Source organism: Daucus carota, chromosome 8 (assembly GCF_001625215.2).
Source record: "Daucus carota subsp. sativus chromosome 8, DH1 v3.0, whole genome shotgun sequence".
Taxonomy (NCBI): domain Eukaryota; kingdom Viridiplantae; phylum Streptophyta; class Magnoliopsida; order Apiales; family Apiaceae; genus Daucus; species Daucus carota.
Window position 1 is genome coordinate 24470691 of NC_030388.2, and position 20444 is coordinate 24491134.

General features: G+C 34.5%; 4 protein-coding genes across 5 annotated transcripts; 3 read left to right on the top strand and 1 right to left on the bottom strand.

Moving 5' to 3' along the window:
- Positions 1-7556: 7556 nt before the first annotated feature.
- On the bottom strand, positions 7557-8216 carry LOC108199756 (nodulin-related protein 2). Its single transcript, XM_017367717.2, has one exon. The coding sequence runs from the start codon at positions 8167-8169 to the stop codon at positions 7735-7737; it is 435 nt and encodes a 144-aa protein (XP_017223206.1). The 5' UTR covers positions 8170-8216; the 3' UTR covers positions 7557-7734.
- Positions 8217-9945: 1729 nt separating this feature from the next.
- LOC108199755 (uncharacterized) lies at positions 9946-13501 on the top strand. Its single transcript, XM_017367716.2, has 5 exons — positions 9946-10276; positions 10395-10527; positions 11278-11402; positions 11567-11713; positions 13141-13501. Exons 1-5 carry the CDS (start codon positions 10094-10096, stop codon positions 13273-13275), a joined length of 723 nt encoding a protein of 240 aa, XP_017223205.1. The 5' UTR covers positions 9946-10093; the 3' UTR covers positions 13276-13501.
- Positions 13502-14039: 538 nt separating this feature from the next.
- Positions 14040-16269, top strand: LOC108199840 (uncharacterized). The gene is made up of 4 exons (XM_017367836.2): positions 14040-14417; positions 15219-15308; positions 15388-15484; positions 15968-16269. Exons 1-4 carry the CDS (start codon positions 14135-14137, stop codon positions 16104-16106), a joined length of 609 nt encoding a protein of 202 aa, XP_017223325.1. The 5' UTR covers positions 14040-14134; the 3' UTR covers positions 16107-16269.
- A 475-nt stretch (positions 16270-16744) lies between these two features.
- On the top strand, positions 16745-20014 carry LOC108199839 (uncharacterized). Of its 2 annotated transcripts, none has more exons than XM_017367834.2 (3): positions 16745-16886; positions 17305-18322; positions 18834-20014. In XM_017367834.2, the coding sequence occupies exons 2-3, from the start codon at positions 17399-17401 to the stop codon at positions 19659-19661; spliced, it is 1752 nt and encodes a 583-aa protein (XP_017223323.1). In that variant the 5' UTR covers positions 16745-16886; positions 17305-17398; the 3' UTR covers positions 19662-20014. The 2 variants fall into 2 exon arrangements, with proteins under 2 accessions (XP_017223323.1, XP_017223324.1); XM_017367835.2 differs by having other exon boundaries at positions 16749-16886; positions 17341-18322; positions 18834-19897.
- Positions 20015-20444: the final 430 nt, after the last annotated feature.

Genomic DNA, 20444 nt, shown 5'->3' on the forward strand with positions numbered 1-20444 from the left:
TCGGAGGTTTCAATGTTTAAATTTTTATATACAATGTTATTGTAACTCTTCTTTGAACTATTTTTTCATATATATTAAAGTAATTTTATTATTGCAAAAGGTTCGAGAGGCATCAATTTTAGCTATCGAACATGACACTAGAACATTATTAGCCGGTAATGTATAGGATCTTAATTATATGAGTGTGTATTATGAATTCAAATATCAAATAACCCCACATTCTTAATCACATGGATGTACGAGTTAGATTTATACAGTCTACGTACAGTCTACGACTATTAGAAATCTGCAAATCTGGTATCATGTCACCAACAACATTCTATTCATTAGCATTCCCGTACTCTACCGCTCCATATGCGTGACTAATTTGAATATTTGATGTATGTATTTTGCCCATTATTTTATTATTTCCATCGCGTACGTCTTCTAAATCACGTACAAACTACAAACTTATAAGCATTTAAAATTATTACTCCATAGAAATATTTCACAGAAAATATTTAATATTTCATAAAAAATATTTCATAGAAATGCATATTGACATATACAGGTTCGTCTTTCTCAACATGGTCAATGTGTAACACCTCAGTCCCACATAGAGGGATATGAAGACTTTATTTCAATTTATAAGCAGGAACGGAACCAGTTTGGGTTGGGGTGGGCTTGACAAGTGAATAACGAAAAAAAAATCTACTTTCATTCATGCTAGGAATCGAAAAAAAATGAAAACAGCATCCAGTTAATCAGCATTCTCTTGATTATATTGATTTTGGACTTAGTTGGTAGTGGACTTGGGCTTACTTAACACATAAATCACATGATATATATAACTACTAAACTTTTTTTTAGAAAAACTTCCCTGGGCTTAAGTCAAGGGAAGCCTTTTTATACATCCGTCTCTGTAATCTCTCTATAAGCATAGATACTATTACCAATTGCACCAACAAATCAGAATTTTTTTGAGTGTCCGTGATGAGTTTGTGGATTTAGTTCAGTTTATAGGTATAAGTACTATTTATAAATGATTGTTTTTCTATAAATACTATTTATAAATGATTGTTTTTCTATAAATAATAAATTAATTAATTAGTAGAAATTGAAACATATTTCTAGATGTTAAGTTTATTATATTAATCAAATTGAAAAATGGAAATACAAAAATATCTGAATTAATTTATATAACACCTGAAAAATTTAATAAATTAAAATTTTTAATTATCTAGAGGAAAAAAACAAAATTGGTCGAAGTCATAAATATCCATAGGGTGTTGCTAAATGCAATTCAAAATTGCTTAGTGCAGTTCAGGGAAATTACTGTTTAATCCATGTGTGATTGTATACATGTACACGAGTATTGAGTAGCATTAATGTGAGCATTTACTCACCCCGTTCTGATTCTTGCAGACCGTTCTCATTTTGTTTATTTGAAAGACATTTGTTCTCCATATTCTCATTATGTGTATTTTTTTTATTCACTTTTATTTTTATTAATAATTTGTAAAAGTAAATTAAGTTCCATTCCTTACATTTAATTATATGAAATTTTAATTTTTATTCTAATAAAAAATGTACTATTTTTAATTACTTTTTATGAATTGACATTAGCTTCATTTTAGGTATATTACATAGGTAAATAGTTTAAAATAGCTATAAATTTTTGATTAAAACTTCAATTTTGTATTTGTGACAAGTCATTTCCCAAAATAAATATTAGATTAAAATGTTAAATATACCTCCATTTCACAATATATAATTTTTATAATTTTATATGAAAAAGATTAAAATTTTCATTAATTTACATGATATTATAATAAATTCCAAGTCCAGTTTTTTAAAAAGGTAATTTGTCTTCTGAAATTTGTACATTAAGGACTGCGCTAATAACAACAAATATTTGCAAAAAATATTTTAATAAAATATATATTATTAAAAGTACCAAACAAATTCTGTCAAAAAAAATACTAGACAAATATTCCTTCATCCCAAATTAGATGAACTCGTTGACTTTAAGCACGTGCCTTAAAGTCCATTAACCGCATAGCTACATTATTTATTTTTTAAAATTTTATTGTTGCAAATAAAAATTTAAATATGAAATTTTTGTTTATAAACTAAAAATTAAAAAAATAAATTTGAGAACTAGACGGTCAATGCATCTTAAGTTAACTTATAGTTATGTGCCCAAAGTCAACCAGCTCATCTAATTTGGGATGGAGGGAGTATTCAGTACTATACATCATAATTTATACATTATTTTTTAAAAAAATGACTTATCACAAATACAAAAATACATTTTTAATTAAAAATTATAGATATTTTAAACGATTCATCTAATCTAATATTATGAATATAGACAATGTAAGTCCTTAAATTTATTTTCATATTCATCTTTCATACTCTTTGTATATTTTATATTATATTTTGAATTATTTCACTTATGAGATTTGATTATATAAATAAAAAAATTGTTTCTTGGTAAATACATGTAACTAATGATGATTCATAAAAAGATAATTAACAAAATGCCTTTATTATTAGACTAAAAATTAACACCTCGTATAACCAAAAGTAAAGAATGAAACTTCATTTACTCTTACAAAATTATCAATAAAAATAAAAATGAATAAATTAAAAAGTTCAATACGCATCATGTGAATATTTTTTTTTTTCAATATAGCAGGTACAGCGAGAACGAATGGTTCCAACTTCCAATGAATACATGTCTCCGTGCACATGAATGAAAATATGTGAGCAATTAATGCTGACATCCATGCATACCATCATACTGTACAAGGATTAAGTAGTAATTTAGGCGAACTGCATTAAGCAATTTTGAATTGCATTTAGCAATTATGAAAAGGAAAAGATAAGAAGCTATAATTTGTGTGTTTGACACATATATAAACACAAACTCGTATAGTCAAGTTCATATGTGTCTTGCTCTGCTTATAAACTCAGATCATCTCCCCAACCACCATCTCCTCAAAACTCCTTAACTAACACCAACACTTTCACCTCTTATTCTCCAATCAATCTCTCGCCCTCTCTCTCTCTATCTCGATCTCTCTCCCTCTCTTGATCGTCGAACAGTTGAATAATGAACGCCAATTCTCTCTTTCGTCGCCGCCCCGAACTCATCTTCACCCTCCTCCTCCTCCTCACCACCATCGCTTCATCCCATTTTTCCGACCACCCGCCGCAACCCCATCTCGGAATGCACCGCCGATACCACATCCTCCACCGTTCTTGCACGTCTCTCCCCAAAATCCCCACCACCAACTCCAACACCAAAACCCCACCTCCTGTTTTCTGCTTTCACCATCTCCACAAACACTCTCCGGCGAGATTACACGCCGCCGACGAGATTGATCCAAGATACGGCGTCGAGAAAAGATTAGTCCCTTCTGGACCCAACCCTCTTCATAACTGAGGATTCATGTTAGCCCATTACACATACATAGCTAGTGTGTGTGTGTGTGTGTTTTCTTGATCGAGTCAAGATTTTTTTTATTATGTCTTTTTATTTTTTTGTTTGTGTAGAAGATATGTAGAGTACTAGTGCTGTTTCCAAGTTTGTTTTTGAGTTTGTATTCAGCTTTGTAACAGCAAAAAACAGGCCTGGAAATAGTAGCTTCTTTACATTCGGGGAGATTCGAATTCAATTTATCTAACAACGATGAAATACTCCCTCCGTTTCAAAATACATGTCCATCTTAGAAAAAAAGTTTTGTTTCAAAATACTTGTCCACTTCAATTTTTAATGTAAATTTATAGTTCCAAAATCAACTTTACTCCACATATTTCAAATTTATATTTCCAAGATCAACCCTATACCACATATTAGGTTCAATTAATGACTTATTACACCTCTTTTTTCTCAAAATCTACTTTTCTTAAACTATGTGATTTTTTGAAAGTGGACATGTAATTTGAAACGGAGGGAGTATTTGTTAGTTTAGAGTTTTGATTTTAATTTCTTGTTTTGTTATGGTGGGGGAGATGGTGGACGTTAGTTTCAAAGGATATGCATGAGTTTCATCAATATTCATTAATGCAGGTGGCCATGTACGTACGTACCCCGAGGACAAAATGGTCATTTACCTAAACTGCTTGCCTCATCTCGCTGATTAGTAAATGTTGATGTTACGATCTTGCTAGGGGTTCGGATGTTTAGTTATTATCTTTTGGTGCAATTATGAATGAACTTGTCCCGTCCTCCAAGTCTTCGCATGAATCGTTTTCGCACCTTTAAGCATCCCACTTCTAGCCCAACAATAACCCATAGTTGTGGCTTCAATCTCCATTTGAGCCCAGCCCATGGATCAAGCCCTTTGGTTATAACAGTGTTTTTCGAGATGCTTGCTTCTTAAACTTTGACATACTTTCCAGTTATCTAGACAGTTCCATATCGTTCTTTTAAAAATTTTCTTTTTTTTAATAAAAGTTTAAACATTAAAATTTTATTGAGAAAAAAAATAATTTAAAAATATATTATGAAACTATATTTTAAAAAAGTCTTAAAAAACGTGCCAAAAAGTAATGTATACAATTGAATTGGACGGATGGAGTAATCATTTTAGAGCATCTCTAACGGAATATGTATAATGGTCGGTTATATTGATTATGTAAATTTTTTTGTTAACAGGACATGTATATACTCGAATGGGATTATCAACAATTGTGCTCGTGTAAAATTATAATTAAGGGCTCACTTGGTTTGACAAATATAATCAACTAAATATGGTTGATTATATTTTTTCTAAGGAGATGGAGAGTTGGAGTTGTATAATTTTTAAATAATCTCTCTATAAGTACCACTTGATGTCACATAGAAAATCTTAGCTAAGAATTTTCGTGATGGAAGACGCTCTTACAGGAGGTATTTCAGCACAGCTCGCAAACTTGACAAACCTGGATGCAAGTACTTGACAAACCTGGTAGCTGTATCTAAATGGCGGAATATATTCAAAATAATTTCCAAAAAATACGGCATGCTGCTTGCCATCAACAGTTCTTACTTCTTAGAGCATCTCCAAGAGCCTCCTTGTTGGCTCCTAAATATAATATAAAAAATGTGGCTCTTAGTAATTTAGGACAAAGTTAAGAGTGTAAACTCCAACAATACTCTCTACATCTCTTCTCTATTTCATATTTTATTCATATATTGGGCTCCACTATAACAAAAGAGAGGGAAAGATGGAGGTTGATTGGAGGGAATGATTTTTTTATTGTGAAAAAATAAGTTAGGAGCCATGTAGTGGCTCTTAACTTTGAGGAGAGAGGAGAGAGAAACAAGAGGCTCTTAAGATTTAAGAGCCACTTAAGAGTCTCTTGGAGCAACATTTTGCTTCTCCCTCCTCAAATCTCAAGTTAGGAGCCTAAATGAAGAGCCTCTTGGAGATGCTCTTACTAGTATCCTGGTGTTTTTTGATAAATTGCATATGCTACATCATATTAATTTATTGCCAACAGTGATACAGGTATCTATCCTATAACAAAATGTCAGGAACGATCCTACCATCACTTGCTCATATACCTGGATTGACATATTTGTAAGTGTTTCTCTCAGTTTTTTGTTATGTTATTGTTATATGATTGCTTTCTTATGTCTTATTAGCAATGAGCTGAGCTGCTTAAGCTAGCCATCTTGTGTAGAACAGGCTGGAAACCTTGGTAAAGCAAGTGAACTATCTTCAAAATCCTGAACTGACTTGATATTAGAAGTCATTTTTAACTTTAAGTTGTCTTCAACTATAATAATGGAAGTAATCATTAGTGTTTTGTCTAGTTGATTATCAGACCCATATTATACTAGTATAAAGGTATATGACTGACTCTTGCTCCACCATAATTAGCTGAATTTATTAATGCTTCGGTGACCAGCCATTTGCTGTTGTTTAGAAGGAATGAAAAGAGGTGGTGATGGAATGAAAAATGTTACTCCATTAAGCAAAATTAAAGTTCAAAGAAAAGGATGTAAGATGAGCTAGAGTGAGTGCAACTTGGTACGATAAGATTCACCGGAGGGGGTGTTTAGTTCATGGTTAATGAGCCCGGTTAACGGGAATCGGAATCTTAATCCCATAACAAGTGTTTGGATTAGTTATTTGGTGCCATTGAATGGGAGCCCCAATCCTTTTAGGTGGTTAAATCATACCCTTCCCATACCCTCCATTCCCATTCCCTATTCCGATTCCCAACCTCAATCCAAACACCGCCGAGAAAATGAATGGGAATGACGAATTACAAAACATCTTTTTTGTCCGAAAATAATTGCGAAAATACTTTTAAGATACGTGATATGTCCCAAAGAGGATTATTGTAAAAAAAATTCAGATCTTTAAATTCCTTGGCTTCAAACTTCTTAGCAGAAATTGATGCGCACAAAATAACAATATGATCAGCTAATTAAAATTCAGCATAATACAGAGAGTAAATCACACTTTGCACCACTATCTATGGGTCGTTTTGCGATTTGGTCTCATTATTTAAAACTTTGCAGGTTGCACTCATAAGTTTTTAATCTGTAACGCTTTGCACCCACTTAACACTTTCCATCTAAACCACCGTTAAGTCTAACAGAAGGGAGGGGCAGTTTGGGAAAAATCTGCATGGGGTTTAATTAAATGCAGGTTTAACGAAAAAAAAGTCTATTTTAACGAAAATAAAATAAATAGTAAAACATATTTTATAAAATAACACATAAATATTATAAATCACTGCCAAGGATTATAAGAATTTAATAAAATATATTTTGATATTTATTTTATTTTGAATATAGAGATATGTGTTCTTACATATCCCTATATTTAAAATCTATTAAATACATATATTTAAAAAATATATATAAAACCAAAAAAATTTATTAAATGTTCAAAGTCTATTTTAACGAAAAAACACGTATTATTCTTACATATCTCTATATTCAAAATAAAATAAATATTAAAATATATTTTATAAAATTCTTAAACGTGGCACATGTTGCATTCGTTGCAAGGGATTTGCAGCAAATGAAGAGGTGCTTTCAAATGAAGTAGCAGGCTCCAGGGCTTAGCGAACAATGCACACTGGTTTCCAGTTCGAGCTGTAGAAACATTAGCACTAACAGAAGCCCCAGATATAGCTTTAAATGTGGTTTCTGGAAAACTCTTATTGAGTTCTGAAAGATCACATATTTTTCTGACATATCTCTATATTCAAAATAAAATAAATATTAAAATATATTTTATAAAATTTTTACAATCCTTGGCAGTGATTTATAATATTTATTTGTTATTTTATAAAATATGTTTAACTATTTATTTTATTTTTAGTTAAAATAGACTTTTTTTCGTTAAACCTGCATTTAATTAAACCCCATGCAGATTTTTCCCAAACTGCCCCTCCCTTCCGTTAGACTTAACGGTGGTTTGGATGAAAAGTGTTAAGTGGATGCAAAACGTAACAGATCAAAAACTTATGAGTGCAAACTGCAAAGTTTTAAACAATGAGACCAAATCGCAAAACGACCCAAAGATAATGGTGCAAAGTGTGATTTACTCTAATACAGAATAACAGAAAGCAATAACCTGGGAATTCATTACAAATTATTCACATGATCATACATCATCATGCACGTCCCCTCCCAACATCTCATAACCAAACCACACACCCCATACAAACACACTAAACATAGTTAAAACATCATACTAAAGTCATCATCAAACCAAGTATGAATCTATTTAAAGTATGAATCTATTTAAAGAAACCTCCGGCCATCTTCATAACTTGATCACCCATGCCACCCCCATCCTTCTCATCGGCCTTCCCCTCTTTCCCGGACCCCGCCGCCGGCTTCGCATCCCCGGCCTTGGGTGGATCATGGCCCGTGGTATCACGATACTTGTGCAAATACTCCTCCGCCTTGTCCACATACTTCCCATAGCTCGTGTCCCCCAGCTTCCCATACTCCTCCGCCGCCTGAAGCAGATCCTCCGCCGCTCCGGCCACCTTACCCTTATCCACCTTTTCCTTCCCCATCGCCGCGTCCGCCACCACTTTGGCGCTGGCTAAAAGCTCGCTGTTCGAGGGCTTGTGGTGGTCCCCGGCCGTGGCGCCCGCCGCGTGGGAGGCGGCGTCGGGTTTTTTGTCGTCGGATTTTTTGTCGTGGCCACCGAATAGAGCGTCCATTTTTGTTAGTTGATGTTTTGGGAAATGTTGGAGATGAAAGTGTTTTTATGGGGGGGAGAGTTGGTTAGTTGATGTTTGGATGAGATTGGAGGATTTTGTTGTTTACGTTAATGCCCTTGCATGAGGATATTCGGTGGTTGATTTGGAGTGGGGTTTTCTAAATTTGATATTCGTCAAAGGGTATGGATGTAATGTAGATTTGAGTGGAGGTTAGTATCTTATCCGTGACTTGCCGACAATTGTTTCGATGACGCGGCATGTTGCCCGGCCCTTCAAATATAAATATCTCGGTTCATTATTGAATTTGTTGTTGTCTTTTCGTATTTATACAGTAATTTATAAATATAAATTGTGTATCCGAGTGAATCATACATGTTGAGTATAAATATCACTTCATACCTCCCAAACCCCCACCCAATTATTTACATTCAGTTTGAGCACGAAGGTTAAAAAAGAAATAATAATAGCTGAAGTGGTGAGATTCATTGATTTTTGATATATAAATGAGAGATACGGTAGTGTGAAAAGGAGAAAAAGTGAGAAAGTGATGCGACTCATTAAATATTTTAGGAAAATTTTATAATGTAAACAAATAAGACGTCCAATAAAAAAAAATCATAAAGAATCCACTAGGACATAGGGAGTATGCATGTCTGAAGTACTAGTTAATTAATACTCCCTCTGTTTTTTAATATATGAGATTTGACTTTTTGGCACACACTTTTAAGTGCTTTGACCGGGTAGTTAAAAGTATTATTTTTGAATTTTTTTTTTCTAAATAAAAATATATAATCAAAACTTTAATTCACAAAAAAAATCAATTAAAAATAATAATTATTACTATGTGGTCAACTCACCTAAAAGTATGTGTCCAAATCAAAAGTGTCATATAAAAAAAAACAGAGGGAGTAATTACATATCACATAAGTTTAAAAGAAAACAATAATACAAATTGAGTGGAAAGAGCTCAACTCTAGAAACTATTTTAGTGTATAGTTAAAAGTCTACATCCCAACCAAAAATCGTTTTACAAGTTTAGTATAAACAAGCATCGTTATTTGGGTTTTCCAACGAACAGGTCAAGTTGACGAGAACTATCACAATTCACAAGTATGTCAACACTATATGGTGCCATGACCACATTATGACAATACTCGTTTCCGGGATTTACTACAAAAACAACTATGAGCCCTCTTCTTCTTCTACTGTAAATGTTAGCAACTTACAAATGCAAAACACTTTGCTCTATGTCGATGCAAGTTAATATACATCTATTGAAGCTATATTCTGGAGGAGTGCTGCCTGAGAACACGCGTGCATTTGGAAGCTTGATGCTCTTAGAATACACTTGTGTTCTCAGGTCACCCCTTTAGAAAATAGTTCCCCATCTTGTCTTCAACCAAAATATACTCTGCAGTTTCTACAGCTTTATATGTAGTTCCGTAATCCCAAATATTGTTTTAGCTGCAGATTATTGGTTAGCTTAAATAATGCAGATTGATAGGGTCAGTGACAATTTGAATTAATTTAAAATATTAATAAAATAATATATTTTTTAATCATTATTTAATTTTGAATTAAATATTTACATTTAGTTACTTAAAAATATAAGAAATAAAAGTTATTCCGGTACCCAAAATATATAGTTCCGTAAATTATTTTTGAGATTTTCTTTTTCTGTATAAAAATATAACATCCAAATTTTAATTTAAAAAAAAATTTTAAAAATAAATTACACAACTACATTTTTACAGGAGTATTATAGTCTGTCTCCGTGACTCCGTCCCCAAATGTATACTAATGGGACGGAGGGAGTATGAATTTAGAATAAACAAGATTTCCTGAACCACCCCGGCCAAACGACCCCTTTGATCGTTGAAAGCGAAGAAACCAAAAACCCTAAATTCCCAAAAAGTTAGTAGACATGGAAATGGAAATAGACAATCCTGAAGAAATTAAAGCAGATGAAGTGTTCAAAGCAGCCGAGTCAGGCGATTCATCAGTCTTCGACTCACTCTCTCCCCAAAATCTCCTCAAAATCCTATCTTTCCGAAACGAAGACCAGCGCTCTCTCCTCCACGTCGCCGCCTCTTCTGGACGCACTCAGGTACTCACTTCCCTCACTTATTTATACTTTGTTTATGTAGTTATAATGTTGAATTTTACTTTTAGGGTTTGTTGATTGATTATATATATCCTAGTAAGTTTTGGTTTGTTGATGATAGGTGGTGAAGATACTATCGGCTTTTGATCCGTTAGTAAGTGGTATAAACAGTGCTGATGAGGAAGGTTGGGTTCCTTTACATTCTGCTGCAAGTAGTGGCAATGTTGAGATTGTCGAGCTTCTGCTCACTAGAGGTGAGCTTCCGAAACAATTCGGGGAATTATATAACCTATTGTGGGTGTGTTGAGCCCGGGTTGTTTCATCTTTTTCTTGACAAGTAATGATGGTTTAATAATTTTTGACTAGTGGTATATAGATTTATAGTTTGTAGTCGTTGCAGACATACATAGTCTAAATCCTTTGTAAAAATTTGTATCTTGCAAGTGGATCACAGTGTGTAAATTCTGTTAACTTATTTTGTACTAGTTCTAAATGTTTTCGTAAATATGTTAGTTTGCAAAGTAATCAACATTGGCCATAATTTCATTGAACAAAAAAAGTTCTATCCACCTGGCCAGCTCTACTTTATTTACATCATATTTGAGTAGTTTTTTTTTTTTTTGGTTTAATTCTGTATATGGTATTTAAACCTATCATGTCATTATCTTTTCTCCTATGAATTCGAGTTGTATTTTTAGATGTTATACAGGAGTTTCCTTTGAGAATTTAAACCCCGGTAACTAGTGTGTTGTCATTGTGTCACAAGCACATAATTTCTATGTTACAGGGAATCAGCCTCTCAGTTCTGCCTCGGTAATTGGTAGCAAGAACGTATATAAAAGTTAGGATGTACTGGTGATCTGAATAGTGATGTATTGACAACATTTATTTTACCCTCCTGTAACTGATTGTAACTCTTGGAGCATATTTCGAACTAGCTAGGATTAATATGTTACAATATTTGGTCAATTTAACACCAATGAGCTGAATCTAATTCCTTACAGGAGCTGATGTTAATCTGAAGAATAATGGCGGTCGCACTGCCCTTCACTATGCGTCTAGCAAGGGTTGGTTGAAAATAGCTCAACTTTTGATTGCACATAATGCTAAGTTGAATGTGAAGGATAAGGTTAGTGATCACATGAATGAGATTTGACTTCTGTTACAAATCTTTTTGTTTCAGTAACAATGTTTAAGCCCATTCTACAATCACTATTACACATAACTCACTTCTATATAATCTTTTACAAGGCTTTTCATCTGTTATAATGTGGTGGTTTGCAATTAATTTAGGTTGGATGCACCCCACTGCATCGTGCAGCGAGCACTGGTAACGGGGAGCTCTGTGAATTTCTCATTGAAGAAGGCGCAGAGGTTGATGCTGTTGATAGGGCAGGTCAAACTGCCCTTATGACTGCAGTGATCTGTGACAACAGAGAGGTATTGAAGGAGATTTACCAAACTAAATTTCTAAAATGCAACGTAGTTTGGTCATGCATCATACTCATAATATCTACGCTAAAAAGCACTTTAAGTTCTTATTTAGATGCTATTTTCTACTTCGTCAGTTTGGTCTTTATACTTTGCTAGATTGGTCACTTGTACCGGTCAGTAGGACCTTAGTTCAGTATCAACGCTTACTTTCTAGGGATCAGTGGTGGACTTTGGGTCTGAGCTTTAGCTTGGGTGATTAAAGATTAAATAATCTATTTACATCTTTTATTCAAGTGAGCAAAAATCAGTATTGTTAATGAGCTTATACCTCTTTCCAACATCTTCCTCATATTGGGCCTGCTACTGAATTATTATGATGCCGACAAGAGCTTGGTTGCAGACCTTTACATGTAATGAGTATTATAGTGATGCAGTTTGGGCCGTGCAGCCCCTAATGGGTGTAATGAGGATGTCATCATAGTAATCTTGGTACAGTACCTGTCAACATATTTTAACCACAAATTTATATTTATAGGTGTGAATCGTCTGACTGAGCCGTGCAGTCTTATGATATGAATTGTACAATGCATTTGTATGAATTTAAAAATCTCTGCAGTAGGCAGGACTGTTCAGGATCTTGGTGTTATTTTTTTTATTAAGTTTATATAATTTTGGATTATACTAAGGAGCTCGTTATAAATTATGAATTAGAGTCAGAAAAATAAGCTGGAGAAAGAGGGATAATAGTCCTTGCTATATAGTATGTAGGAATCACACAGCAATGGAGGATTTTAGTTCTCTAAAATTGGTGCCCTCATCCCTTCCTGCTTGCAGTGTCTTTTTCCATCAATGTGTCATTCTTATATTTATATTTTTGATTGAGCTTTACTCTTCGCCACATTGCACCAGATAATGTTCTTAAAGTTATATGCACCAGATGTTTGTGGAACCAGTTTACACGTCTTCTTACGGGATTCCATCCTTGTGTCTGCATTGCCCTTCGTGTGTTGTAAACTGATTTAATGCTGCTGACCACAACTAGTTAGTGGATTGCGCCTTGATTGATCTCTGTGTTGCCATAATTCACTTTGGATAAAGTGAATGTAAAACATTGTGATATCAAGGGCAATTACATGAGAAAAAAAAAGGGAATGGATATAATAGACCAATCCCGTTGGTCACAAATTTGCAATGTAATATAAACTGCATCAATTGTGAGTGATTTCATTTATAATTCTGGGCTTGTTCATTCTATTGACAAAGTGCCACATTATAGCAGTTGATTCGTGCATATACTTGGCAATTTATCATGATTAGTATGAGCGGTAGGAAATTTGGCGAGGGAGTAGCAATATGCTAATCCACTGTTTTCTTAACGTCTTGTCAAACATAAGCTAATGTATCTTTAAATCTTATCTGTATCTGGTTAACAGGTGTCTCTACTACTGATAAGACATGGAGCGGACGTGGACGTAGAAGACAAAGAAGGGTACACTGTACTTGGTCGAGCTTCAAATGATCTAAGACCACTACTAATCGATGCTGCCAAGGCAATGCTTGAAGGATGAACAAGTTGTGGTTGTGGTCTTGTAATTCCAAATGGTAATGAAAAATGAAACTTTGGAATGATTAGGCTATGGAGCTTTTGAAAACCTGTTAAAAGAAATGAAAAAATGTATTTAAGTCGGGGTGGTCGGATGGGTCTGAAGAATCTGTAGTTGTAGTTGAAAGAAACAGTTAATGCTTCGTATTTAGTTGTTTCTTATGTTCCAAATACAATTTTTGTTTTGTTCCCTTGCTTACTCATCACTCATATTTACACTACACAGCATCTCAGTCATGAAAGTTCAGACCTATTTTTATTTTTTGCAAAAACCTGTTCCAATATTTTGTTTGAAACTTCGTTCGAGTTGGTTGGTTACTTTGTCCCTGAAAGATGCAGGAATGTGACACTAAACAAAAAGGACGGTCATTACATTGCACAAGTGTGTATATGCAGAGACCAGAGTGTTACGTGTCGCAGAGATGTACATACAATATGGGGTATAATCCCCCAAGCCAATCCCTTTTAATGTTTTTTTTTTTTTGTTTTAACCGGTGTTTTAAAGATCCTTGATCTATACAAAATATTTTACCTGATTATATTTCGATTTGACTAAAAATCTTCAATTTATCAAAAAGTATTTAATAAATCTTTGACAAATCCTGAATCGGTGGATCAACTGATTAATTCCATTTTCCGATATATACGTTCATGGTTTTAACTGTTAGAGGAGCTGAAGGGCAAACTTGGAAACTTGAACTAGACTAAAGAGCAGGATATAGGAGTATATTTTTGTGTAATGCTAATGAAATTCCAGCCGTTGGTTCATCTATCTTCCCTCCCACATCTTCTAGTTATCTCCTCTTGAGCAGGAGTTAAAGAGAATGATGATGGCATCTTCTACTTTACTGGATGCTTCTGTCAGAACCTCCACACTAACTACTACCACCATTAATAAGCACAGCATCTTATCCTCTTCAAATCCTACAAGCATCAGAACCCCTCAGCTTGCTCTGCACAGTCAAAGGAAACCTCTACTTTCTGTACATGTTCTTTCCAAGAATGTTCTTCATCAGTTGCCAACATGTTTACAAGATTCTATTCTTCAGACATCCCTTGTTCCTCTAACTGCTTCTCTTGCTCTTCTCCTGTTCTTCAGTCCTGCAGGTAATTTTTTTCTGCCCTGTCTAAATTATTTTATTTTTTCATTATTTGTGAATAACAGAATTTCAAGATTCAAGTTTAAGTTTACTGTATTACCTATTCTGTTTAGAAGTGATAATGAGGTCAGTTAACGGGAATCAGAACCTCAATCTCATGCATAAGTGTTTGGACTAGTTATGTGGTTATATGGAATGGGAACCCAATCCTTTCAGGTGTTAAATCATACTCTTCCCACCCCTTGGGTTTCCATACGATTCCCATTCCGGTTAACCCCCATTCCCATTCCCGATTCCCTTTCCCAACCTTAATCCAAACGCCCCCAAAGTATTAGAAGATCACCTTGATATGCATATTATATTTGTGTTGAAACTTAAAACAGTCCCACTCGAAATCACGTCCTTTGGGATTGAAGAGTGGTTTACTAATTGAGTCCATTGAGCTCTGGGACATGTATTTTTCTGTCAAGTAGCTCAGGGACATGTAAATTTTAGCCAAGTAGCTCTGGTACGTGTGAAGTTACCTCTTCAAGGAGGTGGAATGGCATTCAAAGTACTATAGCAAAATGTGAATCTTCAAGGTTTATTTTATGGACTAGAGATTGCTCCCACCCCCTAGTTAGGACTTTAAGAAATAATGATGATTTACTTCCAGAGCCATCTCGACTACACTGCAGTAAATTTATGTTGGATTAAGTATATTTTTGTTTACGGCTAGTAAACTTCTGTTTACTGTACTTTTTGAGTCTGTATGTGTGGGGTTTAGGACGCTGATTTTACACTGATATTGAGTTTGCTTGAAATGCAGCAAATGCCGGATTACTCTCGGGTTCAACTGGAATAGAATCTGTCCCTGGTCCCGAGTTGCCTAAAATTGAATTCCTCAACAAATTTAATGGTATGAATGCTCTGCACATTCTCTCAAGCAATTTATGTATAAGTTGATACTCATAGATTACTGGCCCTGGCATATGCAGAGGAAAACCAAAAAAGATATGCAGAAAATGATGCAAGATTCAAAGACTCTCCGGTGCTTAAGGAATTGCTTGAGAAATCCAAGATAAATAAAGAGAAGTAATTCTCTCTTCCAGCATAGCTTATTCCTTTACTGAACCTAATTTTGTTTGTTTTGTTTTCTCCCCCATAATTTTGTTTTCTTAAGTATATCAGGCTTAGAACTTCACATATGACAGAGAATGCAGTGAACTCTAAGACCTAGTTTCATAAAATTATTTCGAGTAGTATATGTATTGGTTTAGTTTAAGCTATAGTTGAACACACACTTGCATGATTCAGGTAAACTGAAACTTATCATGTTCGATGAAAACTTAAGAAAAAGTAAGCACATTTGCTCAATTGGTGGTATTAAGCTGTAGTTTACTCATGTCAAGAATTTTTTTATATTCCAGTCCAAGTAATATATCCGTCCCAAGGAAGTTGTAGTGCTTTTGAAACATGTATGATAAAGTCTACATCAATGTTTGCGAGTTGTAATGGTAAAATTATACATCAATGGTTGTGTTATAATTTCAATTTTGTCGGGGGACGAATATTCAGGAACAAACAAGCAATCTTGGACAAATATTGCTTGCGCGGTGCAGAATGGGGTGTTGGAGATTGTTCAACAGAAGGGATGAGACCGGATGAAAGAGATGAATTCATTGCAATGTTAAGGAAGAAAACTGGAATAGAATGATCAGAATATAGATGAGCACAATTGTTTGTTGTTTTCCAAATAATAGTGGATGTCAGTGAGTATAGTATGGTGTTATCAACTATTGCTAAGTTACAATTCACATAATATTCTTCTCTCTTTTTTACTGTTTTACAATTGATGGGGATAGATCATTATTCATTCATATGCTTTGTTTAATGATTTAAATTTTTATAAGCTGAATTAATTGAGTTATATTGTCTTGCTATCTCTAACTAGAAGGACTCTGCGAGCCTGTATTTGCTCTAACAAAATGGATTTTGTGATCAAATAAGTAAATAACTATTTAATTAAAAATTATTTGGTTGGACATATTCATATGCACAAGAGTACATATAATTCAAATAAAAACGAAATTAACAAAGAATAAAATTATGATAAGTTTATATAACATATTTTTAAATTTTATATTTTTAGACGACGATGACAACTAATTTAAATATTTTCTTATAGTTTCCCGACACAAAATGTAATAAAATGACCGGCTGGTCTTGATAATATATAAAATAAATACCCATGAATTTATTGTGGTATATAACTCTGAATATCATTATGTGATAATTTATAGAAATATTAATACTAAAAATAGTAGGTAAAAGAAGTGAAAGGAAATCTGATGAGGTTGACCAATTAAATAGGAAATCAGCATAGTTGTAAGAACCAGAAACAAAGAAATGAACTAGAAACGAGGAATTCACTTGATCTCATTTGTTCCAAGGATGATCCAATTGTACTGGGAATGTCCCATTTCTAAATTTTAAGGTACACCAATTTTTTTTATTTTCTTTGCTTTGATGTGTCTGTTTATTATCAAGTTTCATTCTTTTTACCATTTTGTTGTTACCCATTTCTTAATTGACTTCACATTGATCAAGAATCTGTATGTATACATCATTTGTGTGTTCTGTGTGTGTTCTGTGTGTGATCCTTCTTTATTTTCATTTGGTCTTGAATATAATTTAATCATATGAGTTTGGATTGAAAAATGGAGAATGTGGTATCTTTTGTAACATTAAGTTTATGTTTTTAGGGCAGAAACATAATTGGAATTTAATGTCTGGTTAGTGTAAAATTAGTGGAATTCAGGCACCACAGTATGGGAAATTAGGAAGGTTTTATATATGCTCAGCCTCGATTTTCATTGAAAATTGGATTGGACATGCTTTTTATGTTATTTCAGATCCAGGAATGCAATCAGATTTTTATTGATGTACAGATGCGAGGGAAAAAGGCAAGGATAGGCTATATTTGATTTTAGTTCTTTTTTATTGATCATGGATCCTCCACCTACCGATGGCGGAATTGAAAGAGATAACTTCGAAGAAGTTAAAGAGGGAGGTCCTATGCACCATTGCAATCTTTTTGATGCAGAAGTGACCCACAAGATAGCAGAAGCTTTTCTTCCCGGTTTAGCATCAGCATGTATTGACAACACACTTGGGGGTCTGTTCAAAAGCCCTGGATCAGTTGCCGTTGCAATTAGAAAAGAGATGGTGGACGCACTAATTCAGAGAAGTGAGACTTTCGTTGCAGAGGCTGTGGTGTTAGAAGGTGAAGCAGAAACTGAAGTGCCTGAACATCCTTTTGATATTATTTCGGATTTCATCGATGATTTTGCAAGTTCAAAAAATAACTTCTTTAGCAGGGTCTCTGGGTGGATGCTGAGTGATATGAGGGAAGATAAAATAGATGAGTTTGCTCAAGAAATGGAAATTAACGGGTTTTGGATGATTGATAGAAGGGAAAGTGTTGCCCAAACTCTGCTTAAGAATGTTGATTTTAAGGATGCTTTTCATTGCAACAAGAAGTTCAACACAGCAGACGAGCTTGTGGAGCATTTACCACAATGCCGGTTTAGGACTATTCACTGTCCAAATGAGGGTTGTGATGACCAGTTCAGTGCTGGTAACTCGGAAATCCATGATGCAGTTTGCCCCTTCAAAATGCTTCCATGCGAGCAGAATTGCTCAGAAATCCTAATGAGGCGTGACATGGACAGGCATTGCATCACTGATTGCCCAATGAAGCATGTCAGTTGTCCGTTTTCTTCGATAGGCTGTGCATCTTCTATTCCTCGGGCTAGGCTTGAACAACACAAATTGGAGAATGTGCGTGATCATGTGCTTAGCATTTTACAGAGCATCCACAAAAAAGCGTCAACAGAGGATCTGAAGCACAGGGTGGATCAACTTATAGAGGTGAGTTAGTAACAGTTTTATCTAGCATCATAGATAATAACCCTTGTTAGTTTTGTCCAATTCTCATAAATTGACTGTTTAGACAGCTTGGCTAAAAACTCAAGTAGAAATGCTTAATTTCTTATGTTGCAGAATCTTTTTACTTCTACATTAACTTAAACACCTTCATATTTTGAGATCCCTTTTTCTGTTATGTGCTTTTACTTATCTAATGGTCGATTGATAGCATTGGGAAGTTCAAAACTTGTAATGTTGACGACAAACAGATTTTTACATTGTAAAAGCTGAATATGAACTGTGGGAATTCTAAAATTTTAAAACCTTACATGTTGAAGAATATCTTTGCATTCTCCTTGACTTTTAAAAACATGCTATTAGACATAGAAGAATTCCTCTGTATATGCTGTTGAATTTTTAAAACAAGTAGATATCATCTTTCATCTGAATTATACACATATATTGCATCTTCCATTGACCTCTATAGTAATTAATGATTTCTCCAATGAAGCAGTTATCTTCACCTGAACAATTAGCAAAACCTCAGAATGTGCGACCTTTAACTACTTTGATCAAGAATCTTGAAGCAAAGCTTGGTCCCCTAGAAGTTATGCCAAAAACTACCAGCTCTGAAGAGATTCCATCACAGAATGAAGGATCTACAGATTCACCAAAAACAAAGGAAGAACACGTGGAGTCATCAAACACAATGGAAGTGCGCACACAACCCCCGCCAGAAAATAAGACCAATGATTCACCTATTAAACATATAGACTCGCCACAAAGCAGCACCATGCATTCACCTGCCAGAACAGAAGAATTTGAAGATTCACCCACTAAAGGCAGCTCCATGCAGTCACCTGCCAAAGAACAACACTTGGCAGGGTCATCAGATGGAAATGATGATCAAGGAAAAAATAATGAGCTTATGGATTCACCCACAAAAGACAGGACTAGGGAGTTGCCAGCTGAAGAAAAACACCCAGTTGAGTCTTCTGTTGTTGCAGAACACGTCCCTGCAGCCAAATCTGAAGAGCACAATGTATCTTTAGATAGAGAATCCCCTTCTGCAAATGATCTCTCTACCGGTCAAGCAAAAATGGATATACCTATGGATTCAGCTAAAAACGACAGTACTAGAGAGTCACCAGCCGAAGAATACCCAGTTGACTCATCCACTGTTGCGAAAGACCTCGCTGACTCTCCAACCAAAATTGAGGAGCACAAGGAATCTTCAGAAAGATCATCACTTTCTGGAAATGATATTTCTACCAGTCCAGCAAAAAAGGATGAAGTTGAAAATAAAGATCTCTCTGACCCTCCAGCCAAATCTGAGGTATAAATTTATCTCCCAACGATCAAGAACATGATGAGTAGCTTGTCAGAAGAGATGAAGGCAAGAAGGAAGCGCAAAAGGCATCCACTGCCCAAATAGAATAGCACAGGAAAACGCCTATCAACATAGAATAGTTTGATGGCTCACCCAGGCAGAACGAAGAACTACTGCCTGAAACGAGAATACATGTACAGTCTTTGTCTTTGTCATCGCCAGTGGAAGCTAAAGCTAATTTTCCATAACATGTCCTTGAAAGAGATTTTTTCTTAGTTTCGGATGCTAGAACTGTAACTTATTCATTCATAACTTTGATTTGCCAACTACTTAATGCATGAGAAGCCTTCTGGACTTAAGTGTGATCTTACTCTCATCTAAAAGGCATTGCTTAATGCTCAGTAACTCTGTTTGCTAATTTGATAATTTAGTGGTTGTATTGGTTTGAAGTCATTGTGGAAGTACTTGGAGTCAAATACCAGATATGTTAATTTGTTTCATAAGGGGAGCTCAATGTTTAGATTTTTTGGAGTTATTCCCTAGTGGTTATATACATTCAGCATCCCACCTAATCATTAACATTTAGTTCGGGTACTAAGATTAGAAAATGTGAAAGAAAAGAGAAAAAAAATGGGAAAAGTTATCTACTAGAAATGAAGAAATATATGGTATTTTGGGAGTTGGTATTAAATAAAAGGAACAAAATTGTTAAGATCTGGAAAGAAGAATCAAAGTATGTGTTTCTTCATTGAATATCTCTGTAAATTTGTTACTTGCCAATGCATGGTTTTGGAT

Bases quoted from the DNA above. Each gene is read 5' to 3' on its own strand.
- LOC108199839 (XM_017367834.2), top strand. From the start codon at position 17,399: ATGGATCCTCCACCTACCGATGGCGGAATTGAAAGAGATAACTTCGAA. The intron at 18,323-18,833 runs GTGAGTTAGTAA...CCAATGAAGCAG, and splicing joins GGGTGGATCAACTTATAGAG to TTATCTTCACCTGAACAATT.
- LOC108199840 (XM_017367836.2), top strand. From the start codon at position 14,135: ATGATGATGGCATCTTCTACTTTACTGGATGCTTCTGTCAGAACCTCC. The intron at 15,309-15,387 runs GTATGAATGCTC...TGGCATATGCAG, and splicing joins ATTCCTCAACAAATTTAATG to AGGAAAACCAAAAAAGATAT. The intron at 15,485-15,967 runs GTAATTCTCTCT...ACGAATATTCAG, and splicing joins TCCAAGATAAATAAAGAGAA to GAACAAACAAGCAATCTTGG.
- LOC108199756 (XM_017367717.2), bottom strand. From the start codon at position 8,169: ATGGACGCTCTATTCGGTGGCCACGACAAAAAATCCGACGACAAAAAA.
- LOC108199755 (XM_017367716.2), top strand. From the start codon at position 10,094: ATGGAAATGGAAATAGACAATCCTGAAGAAATTAAAGCAGATGAAGTG. The intron at 10,528-11,277 runs GTGAGCTTCCGA...AATTCCTTACAG, and splicing joins CGAGCTTCTGCTCACTAGAG to GAGCTGATGTTAATCTGAAG. The intron at 11,714-13,140 runs GTATTGAAGGAG...TCTGGTTAACAG, and splicing joins TGATCTGTGACAACAGAGAG to GTGTCTCTACTACTGATAAG.